Source organism: Oncorhynchus mykiss, chromosome 16 (assembly GCF_057628025.1).
Source record: "Oncorhynchus mykiss isolate SJ-2025 chromosome 16, ASM5762802v1, whole genome shotgun sequence".
Lineage (NCBI taxonomy): Eukaryota > Metazoa > Chordata > Actinopteri > Salmoniformes > Salmonidae > Oncorhynchus > Oncorhynchus mykiss.
This window is the reverse complement of record NC_143037.1, coordinates 22,188,317-22,200,354: the sequence shown is the minus strand read 5'-3', so window position 1 is coordinate 22,200,354 and position 12,038 is coordinate 22,188,317. Positions and strand designations below refer to the sequence as shown.

Sequence of the window (12,038 nt, the reverse complement as noted above, 5' to 3'; positions counted from 1 at the left end):
TCAAATAAAAGGCAACATTCTGTACTGTTGCCTCATATGACACATTTGTTCAAATACATATGGTGTTGAGTGTCTCTCTATATAGAGCTCACTACAGTCATTCAAATCTCTGCCATTGTCTGCTACGTACCAGTTGTGTTCCCAACCAAAATAGGGACTTACTGATACTGCTCGTGCAGCTCGTCGATGTCGGTGCTCAGTCCGCTGATTTGGGAGCGCTGGTTCTTCTCCATTTCCTCTCGGTGTGCGTTCTTCATAGCCTCAATAGCTGGAACACAGAAAGCTAGCGGTCAGAGTCATTACAATTGTAGGCTGCAAAAATAAGCCAACCAAATCTGGCAAACACTAGGGATTGGCCAATGCAGGGGCTAATCTTTACCAGCGATGGTGGCGGCGGTCTCTTCAGCCAGTAGCCTCTCCTTCTCCTCCAGTAGTTTGGAGACCTCCCTCTGGTGCTGCCTCTGGAGGTCCTCGACGACCTTGTGGTGGGTCTCCTCCATGGCTGTGAAGCCTCGCTCACACGTAGCCTGTGGGAGAAGGGGATAATACTGTTGGCATTGTTTAAAGCTCCCCACGGCGTAGTAGTATGCTATTAAGGCCTTAAATCATTGAGTGAAGAACGCTTCCTTATCCTTACCAGATTTATGATGAGATTTAGTATGCTCAAGCGATCGGAGTAATCTAACTTGGGACGGTCTGTGAGACGTCAGTCCCATTTGTGTTATGTGCTCTGACGAGTCTTCATGGTGAATTATTTACCAGTGCAAGCAGAATTACATCTGAGAAAGTCATGCAAGCATTTTTTGGGATCAGAAGCCAAGCAATGTTAGTATGAGGGAGTGTGTTTAAGGCAGCCAATTTTATCAGGGCAAAGAAGAGGACATCGAATAAGATTTGAATCCGTCTTTCTAGAAACATGGGTATCAACATTTCTGCAATTGGTTTCAGATACTAAAAACAGCATATGTTCATAGTTCAGCGTTTAGTATCTTTCTAAACATAATGTTGCGTGTTACAGAGACTGGGCATTGTTGTCTGTGTGGGGGTTATATATTATGGTTATAGAGTAACCGGGAGAAAGGTATGGTTCTGAAGCATGAGTGACTACAATGCTGCATTTCAATAGAAGTCATTTGTATCGTATGCTACTTTGTGGATAACAATTATGTTGTAGATCAAACTAATATTTAATTGGATAGTTCCATATGAAATCATCAAATCATCCTTACCACATTCTACAAATGTATCCATGAATGTTTGGCCATGGGAGAAATGGATGTAGTGCCATTTCTGGATCAGAGTGCCCCCTCCCCCACTCAGGAGATTTTTTCAGTTGATTTCATATGTAATGACCCAAGAATATAACAAATTATTCTAATAATAATGTTTGCAATTCCCATAGTTTGACTGATTATAACAACCATCGCAACCAACTATTCAGTCATGCTCTACTACTGGTCTTACCACATGAAGACTACAATTTACGACGTTAAGAAAGGAGGAACAAAAACCTTTAGACTTTCAAAGTCTCTCTGGTATTTCTCTCTCAGGCTGGCCACATCTCCCTCCAGATGCTTGGTCTCCAGTTCGTCCCTCATGGTGTCCATCTGGGTCTCCAGCTCCTGGATCCTGTCCTTCAGGACTACCATGGGGTCCGTCGCCACCCTAGCCTGACCCTCCTCCCCCTTACCCTGCTCCTCTTCCTCCATGGGCCAAGCCTGCTCAGTGGATGGGGTGACCTCCTCGGGTAGTGGAGACTGAGAGTGGCCCGACTCAGGGCTACTATCGCCCTTGCTTCCGCTATCCTCTTGGTCTTGGATGGAGCGGATGGTCTCTGTGTAGTGGGCGTGCAGCCTCTGGATCTCCTCCTGGTGGACCTGCTGCAGCTCTCGGATCTGCCCCTGGAACTGCTCCTCCAGTCTCCTTAGGTGGCCTTCGTGGCGCTCCTCTATGGTGTCCATGTCCACCAGCAGGACTTCCAGCTTCCGCTGGCTGTCGGCCGTGGTCTCCATCAGGGCCAGCTCGGTGGAGGCCCGGCCCTGCTCCGCCTGACTCAGCTCCAGTTGGTGCCTCTGCCTCAGCTCCTCGGTCTCCCTGTGGAAGCGCTCCTCCAGGAGAGCCAGTCGCTCCTGCTGCTGGGAGAGCTGTTCCACTCGCTGGCCCATTTCCCCTCTCAAGGCCTGGTTCTCATCCTGAAGGGAGGCCATTGTACACGTGAAGCCCTGGCGCTCCTCCTGTAGGGAGGCCTCGTAGCGCTCCCGAATGGCACCAACAGTGCAGGCATGCTCCTGGACAAGTACGTCCATGCTATGGCCAGCTTGCCGATATCGGACCAGGTCCCGCTCGTGGTCGGCTCTTAGCCTACAGGCTACGTAGGCCACCTGGGCCTGGATAAGCGCCTCACGCATGCAAAGGGAGCCACCCGTGAGGTTGAGGGTGGATTGGTAACTTGAGTTTGCTTGGATAATATTGGCTAAGCCAGGATGGCTGCCGCTCTCAATCGCTTGGGAAAATCTGTGGAGGATAGCTGCCTGTCTCTCTAGCTCAGCGGCCAAGTTGTCTCGCCCAACTTGCAGAGATTCAACAGAGTCAACGCTACAAGATGGCACGCCTCCCACTAAGTGTCTATCCACTACTTCCTCAGCCAAATCCTGTGCCTCCTCCATTTCAATCTGCTCCATATAGGGAGTCAGTTCACTTACGTCAGCTAAACTCTGCTCCTCACTAAAGCCAAACTCACTACTGACGTCTTGAAGGACTTTTGTCAAATCAAGTCTTTTGGGAGCTTGGATAATCTCTTTCAAAGCAGATTCCCTTTGTTGTAAGCTCCCATGGGCTTGGGCCAATTCCCTTTTGAGCATTTTGAACTTCTCCTCATAAAAGCTCTTAAGACTCTGAAGAGAGTGTGATAATTCAGCTTTGACACAGGTGTTATAGATAACAGTAACATTAGCCTCAAGGGACATACTAGCCACTGTTGACTTAACATCGGAGCTTTCTCCCTGCATCAATTCACAATGGGATTCCATTTTCTCCACCTCGGCCCAGAAGGCACTCTCTAACATTAGCTTCCTGGTCAAGACGTCTGCATAAACAATTGCCACACAATCGCCATCACTTCTTTTGATGGTCTCAGTCTCTCTACATATCTCGATAAGACGTTGCAAAAGGTCCGAGTCTGGATTCTGTATCAAAAAAGCCATCTTATTCAAAACCATTGCCTCAAAAGACAGTGTTTTGGCAAAGAGTCGTATCGTTTCCTCATTCGATGCTTTGCTCTTGTGAATCTCTTGGGCTGGACTTTGTGTGACCTCTGATGGGCGCTCATTCCATGTCATCCCGCCCTCTCTAATGTACAATGTTGCACTAACTAACTCATTCTCGATCTCAGACAAAGTGTGGAGCTGCAGCCCTGTACTGCCCGGGCAATGACTACTTAGAATACCCCTGACTTTCTCCCTACTGGACTCTACACAGACTAGGGCCTTGGCGTATTGGTGCTTAGCAGCTGTAATCTGACTAACTGGACCAGGGAGGGCACTGCTGGGTCCCTCTTCCTGTTCGAGTCTGGCATTGAGCTCCTGGAGCTCTGAATCAGTCCCTGCCCAGGAGCCTTGTCCCTCCATCAGACCCTCTGGCTGGTCCACCCGCTGCTCCTCAAGCTTCTGGGTGAGGTCTCTAAGCTTCTCCTCTGTGGCCAGAAGCTTGATCTCCAGGGCAGTTATGATGGAAATAAACTTTTCTGGGTCGCTGCAGTACTGGAATGTAATATCGGAAGAGTTGGTCTCCATGGACAGTTGGAAGTCTTGGCTTATCTCTTGGCTAATCTCTTCGCTTATGTCTGAGGAAGTGTTGTCTGCATTACTGGTCTCCAGGTCCTCTGATTGGATGTATTTTTGGCACTGAATGCTGGAGAACCGTATCCTCTGCCTTTTCGCTTGAGACTCGTCACTGTCTGAGGAGCTCTTCACCTTGGAACCCAAGTCAAAGGTCAGCGAGGAGTCTGTGTTCGTTGGCAAGGAGTTGGAGGACGACTGGCCCCTTTCCTTGGTTGTTTCCCGAGCATGGAGAGCCCCCTCTTGGGCTCGTTGGCGTTCCATCCGAAGATCGGCATAGCCCAGCTGCAGGGCATTGAGGTGCTGCTCCAGCTCTGCAATGCGGTCCTCTGCCACCACCAGCTTGGCCTGCAGGTCCGTCTCCGCACTGCAGGCTTCGCTCTGGCCCATCAGGCCCTTGTCCATCTGGCAGAGCAGCACTTCCCTGGCCTGAAGCCTCTGCTCAGTCTCCTCCAGGCTGCTACCCAGGGCGGCCATCTTGATGAGGGCCTCGTTCAGGTCCTCCTCCTTGCGCTCCACTAGTCTCTCGTACATCTCCTTGGTCTGCCGTATCTCCTCCTCCTTCTCCTGGAGCACACGGCTGATCTTCTGGAACTCCTCCGATGCCCTCTCATAGGAGTGCTCCAGTGTATAGTAGTCGGCCTCCTCGGTTTCCAGCCGGCTACGGAGTTTGGTCACCTCCCGGTCTGCCTCAGAGATCTGGTTGAGGAGCTCCTGGCAGCGGCAGGTCAGCCGGCCCTTCTCCTCCTCCAGCCTGCGGACGCTCTCCCTCAGGGTCTCCACCACATCCGTTGTCTGGGCCAAATCCTCCTGCAGCCGCATCACTTCCTCCCTGACCTCGTCTCCATCCGAGGCGCGCATCCCCCTCAGAAGAGCCTCCACCTGCTGCTCCGCCTCCAGCAGCCTCTCCTCCAGCTCTGCCCGCCCAGACTCGGCCTCAGCCAGCCTCCGGGCTAGGCTCTGCCTCTCCCTCTCGTGGCTCTCCTGCAGGGAGCGCTGCTCCGTCCTCAGGCGCTCCTCCTTCAGGGCCTGGCCCTGCTCGGTGGCGCTCAGCCGGCCTGTCACCTCCGCCAGCCTCTCCTGAAGCCTGTGCACCTCCCTCAGGTGATCCCTCTGCAGGGCCTGCTGGCGCTCCAGATGCCTCAGGGCCTGGCTCCTTTCCAGAAGGCTGGCCTCCACCTCCCGGAGCCTGTCCTCGCTGTCCCTTAGCTGGACCCGCAAAGTGGCGTCGCTGCGCACCCACTCCTCCTCCTGCTCCCGGGAGCGCTCCTGCTCCAGCTTGAGTTCGTTTCTCATGCGGGCCACGGCCTGCTCGCTGGCCAGGATCTCAGCCATGGCAGAGCTGAGCTTGGCCTGCAGGGCCTGGATGTCAGCCTCGTGGCGTCCAATGGCGTCCTGGGCATCGGTGTAGCTCCTCCTCAGAGTCTGCACCTGGTGCTGGGCCAGGTCCTGTTTGCGTCGCTGGGCCTCCAGATCATTCTGCAGGTCTTGGTTGAGCTTATGCAGACGTTGCCATGGCGCTCTGTGTGGTGAGGAGGAGGGGGGCGAGGTGCCGCTCTTTAAAAGATTGATGAGACAGTTTGATTAGTGACATCATCTTTTATTTACCCCCACAGTTACGGTGAACCACATCTCTGGGGCTATGAGGAAAAACCTGGGAATTTCATTCCCATCTCAATATAGATTTGATATATTTTCATATCTTTTGAAAAGCTTTGTCCCAAGCTTCCCACTGTGCTTTTTCAGGGTGACCTCAAGGGTGAAAATGGAAAATAACTAAATATAATGAAACGGGGGAAAAAAATCAAAACTGGTGAATATAAAGTGACTGAACAAGATACATATTCAACGGTGAATAGATGGTGAAACTAAAAGGAGTCAAATGGTCTCTATTCCCCCTGATATTTCAACTCACACATAATTATAATACACGTTGAAGGAAAGAAAGGGCGAATGGGACGAGGAAACGATCAAATATCCAGCGTGCCATCACTACATGTGCGAACGTGGGAACATGAACTGTAAATGAATGAAGAACTGAATGCAACCATGCATACTCCCAAACACCAAAAAGTCATGCACAAAAACAGGCTGAGAGGACAGGATGGCGAGAACGACAAGAAAGAAAAAGCACAGCGGCAAAGCTCCTCTAGGTTCTTACCTTCGGCATCAATCCAAACCAATCATTTCCCCCCCAGTAGATGTGAGACTCCGTAAAAACAGTTAGCGGAAAAACCATGCCGAGACCACCACAACCATGCACATCTGTTTTTAAGGACTAAGACCCCACACCTGTTAGTAGAATCACACACACACACCACAAAGTCAGAAACACCACACACGCGACATCCTCAACCTCACGCTATCAGTTTGTATTCCCATCAGTGCGAACATTGCCTTCAATTGTAAATACTGTGTCTCACCCTAAGATGTTCAGTAATGTAATACACAAACTGAATACGAAACCCTGCTGCGAAAACGAGCCAGAATATCAAACGATAAAAGCCCTCCAAACATGAACTCACAGTAAAAGGGTACATCATTTAAAATGATTTAAAGCGAAATGATTGGTACGCTCTCAAGTTGTAATAATAGAGCAACTAACTGAAACTAATATCCAACTAATCAGACATGATCAGCTACTGTTGGCGTGTGGTACCTGTAGCACGTAGCCCTCCCTGGCACTGTGCTCTCTGCCCCTGGCATCTTCGAGCTGCTCCTGCAGCATGTTGTTCTGCTCCTGCAGCCTGGCCAGCTCCTTCTGGGTCTGCCCCAGCTGCATCATTCACATGCATTAGAATATAGTACGGTTCCTCATTATAATGACACACAGTAGAATAATTGAAGCTTTGGCCGGTGTACATAAAAGCCTACCTCCTTGTCCAGCAGGGCAGCTAGCTCCTGTGGGGGCAGTCTCTCAGTGAGGCAGGCGTCAGTGGTGCTGATGGGCACCTGCTTCTCCTCTCGGAGCGGCGTGGTCTCCACCTGATGCCACCGTTGCTCGATCTCCACCTGCACGTCGGGGGCTCTGCCGTCGCTCTCCCCGCTCCCCTCCGCACCAGGCTCAGGGTGGTCGACCTCCATCCTCCCCTGGTCCTGGGACTCCCCGGGGTTCCTCGGTTCGGCCCCCACTGCATTTACAGTGGCCGTCATTGTGGTGGTGACCGTGCTGGGTGCGTGGGTGTTCTGCTTAAACCGCTGCTGTCTTTCATCCCGCCGCCGCCCCCGCTCCTGCTCTGCCTCCTCCCTGGTTGCCACGGCGGAACCCCGGCCGGGTGGAGGGGCCGAAATAGAGGAGGAAGTTGGCGGGGAAGAGGTGGTGGAGACGGGGGAGGACGCCAGAGAAGAAGTGGAGGAGGACGAAGAGGAGGTGGAAGAGGAAGAAGCAGAGCTGGGGTCAACAGTATCTGGTGCTTTGTCCCTCTTGGGGTCCTCCGTCTGTCCGGGCTGGAATTCGGACCAGTCGTAAGTTTTGGAGCGGCCTTCTCGCCTACGCTCTCGGACCCGGCTCTTGCGTGGCTCCGAGGCGGGGGCAGCGACTGTGACAGGAGCGTGGTCTACAGACCTCTGTGTTTTGACCACCCGGACCTCCACCCGGGGGCTCTCGGGGCTGGGGTCAGGGCCTGGCTGGGGAGACGGATGCAGCGCCACCCGCCCTCTGGCCTTCTCCTCAAGGAGGGAGCTGAGGACATGGGAGGAGTGAGAGAGAAGGAAATTAATGGAGAGGAAGAGAGAGAAAGAGACTGGTCAGTGATGGCTTAAGACGCTCAGTACGGGTGTTAAGACAAATCAGCACGTTCGAGAGGATCGGCCTGAGCAAGGATGACCGTGCAGAATCCCTGACCTACAATCATCTTGCTCACCCAGATAACGACTAATGATGTGACCAATGCCGATACCCTCAAAATGCGCTGAAGAAGCCCATGCAAACGCAGCTACACACACACTGCTACAGAACATCAACTATTCACTTACAACAAAACATCTCTGTGCTCACAAAGTAAGCTTAAACCACAACAGCAAATGAGAGGAATACATTGGGACATTTCAGCACTAAAGCAGTCCGGGAGAATTGGGCCAAACTGCAGTGAGTGCATGATGGGCCTCAGATCAGATTTGGCCTTTCTCTTTCGTAAGACATGTCTGTAATCCGAGACTTGAGCCGAGCGCACTGCAGTTTCTCAACTTTAGCCGTTTGTACAGTAGACGAGCGGGGGAATGTGGTCACAGTCATCTGCACACTGCTTGGCATTCACTGAAACCGCGATGGGGAGTGCGCACCTAAAAAAAAAGTGGGCTGACGGTAAAGTCTATTTCCGGGGGGGTGGGTCAGAGGAATGGGAGAGGGGTACAATCCAAGAGAAGAGAAGTCCGCGAGTTGTCTACGCAGGAACGCCAAAAATATCCCACATTCCTGTTTCGAGGGAGCCGCCTTCGAGTCGGACAGCAGCACAGCCATACGTGAGTTCAGTAAACAGGGGTAAAACCCTATACACTAAACCCCCTATATTCATCAGCTGGAAGGTCTTTGGGAACAGCTAGGATGTCAATGCACCAACTCCCCCTCCCCCACTACCGTTGCCACCCCTGCTGAAGAAAATCCTAGGGAAAAAACACTGAACCCAATACAGAGTCCATAGGCATATGAAGAGCCCCAGTGAAAGACAAGACCTCTGGGCAGAAACACTAGCGCAGGGGGCTAAAATGATCCGACAACAAAATCAGTAATGCTTCTGTTGCCGCGATACACTTAGGGCAGTGTTTGCACCAAGGTGGCACTGACACGAGTCTCCTCGTGCTCCAGCTGCCTTTTCATGGTTCATCAAAGCAGAACACACATACTGTAAGTGTTACCATATACGTCTCATTTTGTCCCTTCTTCATTATCTCTATACATCACCTTTTATCAACCTACAATAGTTTTCTATGCTGATCGAGCCAGGTAAGATAGATTACTATTTCAATTGACTGATGGTGCGCATACTGCAGCGGGCTTCCTGAGCAGTACTACTTGGAGACATTACTCAATGTTCAGGACACAGGGCGGGACGACAAACACGCAGGCAGGCATTACTGAACCATTACATCACGGGGAGAGAGGGGGGAGGGGGGGGACGTGGATCAACACACAAGCGCTCCAACCTGGGCTTCAGAACCGACAGTTTCAGAGAGACGTTTTTCCTGGAAGCAGAGAGGGTGGAAATACCAGAGGAGGAGGAGGAAGAGGAGGATGAGGAGAGAGATTAGTGAGAGTAAATAAAAGTGAGGAAATTGTTATGTCCGTCAGTGGCGGGTTGTGTCGACACACTCCCTCCCACGCTCTGTGTGTTAGTCTTACCGGGTGACATCGGGAGGAGCGATGGTGGGCCGCGCGTTCTTCATGATGGCCTGAATCCAGTTGCGGCGGATTCCCGAGGTCATGGCCGACAGGGTGCACGCCCCCTCCTTACTCTGGACAAAGGGAGGGCAGGGCAGGAGGGGCACAGTGTTAGAATGGCTAGCTGACAAACAGTACTATTTAAGATGCACTCCTATCGACCAGTAGTAGCTAACTAATAAATAAATGTCAGTAACCAAAATGTTAGGGAGCAACCAAAACGCACCCCCACTGAATCCTGTCCCAAATCTTGTGTTCATTCCCCATCTCTAATGCATTCACACCATAACAGGAAACTTATTCCAATGACCGCACAGTGAATACAATGAATTACTATAACGAGTGTACCTTGATGAATTAGGGATGGGCGATATGACGATACATATCGTGTGACAATAGATGTTTTTCTATCGTTTCATATTATGCTCTATCGTTTATTACGTTGTGTCGCAAATCACTCTTTACGGCAATATTTTTTGTCAATTGGACGACGCTTTACGTTCTTCCACAAAATTTCCATCTACGGATGAGACCCAAAAAAGTACAGTCGAGTGCTCAAAACAAACACCCGACTCAGACGTTGCGTTAGACTTTTGACCGCGCACCACCATATGGCAAAGAATGACCAAGATAGGAGATAACAGCTGCCGTTACAACTTACATCTGCAAAGACATGGCCCCAATTTACACGGTGGAGAAATTAGGGTTTCGTGAGTTGGTGCTAATACCAAGGTACCAAATTGGTATGTGACAGGAATTAATGCCAAAATAACATGCAAAACAGGCAAGCCACCAAAAATAAATAAATGTGTATATATATATATATATACATACAGTGCCTTGCGAAAGTATTCGGCCCCCTTGAACTTTGCGACCTTTTGCCACATTTCAGGCTTCAAACATAAAGATATAAAACTGTATTTTTTTGTGAAGAATCAACAACAAGTGGGACACAATCATGAAGTGGAACGACATTTATTGGATATTTCAAACTTTTTTAACAAATCAAAAACTGATAAATTGGGCGTGCAAAATTATTCAGCCCCCTTAAGTTAATACTTTGTAGCGCCACCTTTTGCTGCGATTACAGCTGTAAGTCGCTTGGGGTATGTCTCTATCAGTTTTGCACATCGAGAGACTGAAATGTTTTCCCATTCCTCCTTGCAAAACAGCTCGAGCTCAGTGAGGTTGGATGGAGAGCATTTGTGAACAGCAGTTTTCAGTTCTTTCCACAGATTCTCGATTGGATTCAGGTCTGGACTTTGACTTGGCCATTCTAACACTTGGATATGTTTATTTTTGAACCATTCCATTGTAGATTTTGCTTTATGTTTTGGATCATTGTCTTGTTGGAAGACAAATCTCCGTCCCAGTCTTTTGCAGACTGCATCAGGTTCTCTTCCAGAATGGTCCTGTATTTGGCTCCATCCATCTTCCCATCAATTTTAACCATCTACCCTGTCCCTGCTGAAGAAAAGCAGGCCCAAACCATGATGCTGCCACCACCATGTTTGACAGTGGGTATGGTGTGTTCAGGGTGATGAGCTGTGTTGCTTTTACGCCAAACATAACGTTTTGCATCGTTGCCAAAAAGTTCAATTTTGGTTTCATCTGACCAGAGCACCTTCTTCCACATGTTTGGTGTGTCTCCCAGGCGTCTTGTGGCAAACTTTAAACAACACTTTTTATGGATATCTTTAAGAAATGGCTTTCTTCTTGCCACTCTTCCATAAAGGCCAGATTTGTGCAATATACGACTGATTGTTGTCCTATGGACAGAGTCTCACACCTCAGCTGTAGATCTCTGCAGTTCATCCAGAGTGATCATGGGCCTCTTGGCTGCATCTCTGATCAGTCTTCTCCTTGTATGAGCTGAAAGTTTAGAGGGACGGCCAGGTCTTGGTAGATTTGCAGTGGTCTGATACTCCTTCCATTTCAATATTATCGCTTGCACAGTGCTCCTTGGGATGTTTAAAGCTTGGGAAATCTTTTTGTATCCAAATCCGGCTTTAAACTTCTTCACAACAGTATCTCGGAACAGCCTGGTGTGTTCCTTGTTCTTCATGATGCTCTCTGCGCTTTTAACGGCCCTCTGAGACTATCACAGTGCAGGTGCATTTCTATGAAGACTTGATTACACACAGGTGGATTGCTGCTGGATTGCAGCTGAATAATTTTGCACGCCCAATTTTTCAGTTTTTGAAATGTTAAAAAAGTTTGAAATATCCAATAAATGTCGTTCCACTTCATGATTGTGTCCCACTTGTTGTTGATTCTTCACAAAAAAATACAGTTTTATATCTTTATGTTTGAAGCCTGAAATGTGGCAAAAGGTCGCAAAGTTCAAGGGGGCCGAATACTTTCGCAAGGCACTGTATATATATATATATATTTTAGGCCCATATTTAAGTGTTTTCTATTTACCTTTTTAGATTTTATACATATATACACAAATACACAAATAAATAAATAAATAAATAAATAAATAAATAAATAAATAAATAAATATATATATATATATATATATATATATATATATGTGACATGCTTAATTGAAAATGTGCAAAGGTTCTAAATAAAAGGAGAAATAATCAAATATGAGTAAGTATCTTTTATTTGTTGAGTATAATTCAAAATGTAATAAGAAATAGGCCTTTACATCTGGTCATTGTATATAAACTTTATTCACTGAATTGACAGAAAATGTGCTATATCGTGATATGCATAATTAATAGGTGCTATGAAATGACCTATATTGGGATATGAGATTTTGGCCATATCACCCAGCCCTACGATGGAGTGCACTCTCCATCCAGGGCTTCTAC

At 48.9% G+C, this 12,038-nt stretch overlaps 1 protein-coding gene across 18 annotated transcripts in view; it reads right to left on the bottom strand.

Moving 5' to 3' along the window:
• Window positions 1-12,038, bottom strand: part of mpripa (myosin phosphatase Rho interacting protein a) — a 108,266-nt gene that overhangs the window by 13,995 nt on the left and 82,233 nt on the right. For 5 of the 18 annotated variants that reach the window (XM_021565233.3, XM_021565231.3, XM_090202240.1 and 2 more), the window contains 7 exons: window positions 9,175-9,287; window positions 8,979-9,017; window positions 6,711-7,518; window positions 6,496-6,612; window positions 1,512-5,393; window positions 380-527; window positions 163-268 (listed from right to left, as the gene is read on the bottom strand). In XM_021565233.3, the coding sequence (XP_021420908.3) occupies window positions 163-268; window positions 380-527; window positions 1,512-5,393; window positions 6,496-6,612; window positions 6,711-7,518; window positions 8,979-9,017; window positions 9,175-9,287 (5,213 nt within the window). The remainder of the gene's footprint in view (window positions 1-162; window positions 269-379; window positions 528-1,511; window positions 5,394-6,495; window positions 6,613-6,710; window positions 7,519-8,978; window positions 9,018-9,174; window positions 9,288-12,038) is intronic. The other 13 variants (XM_090202238.1, XM_021565232.3, XM_090202241.1 and 10 more) reach the window with 3 other exon arrangements.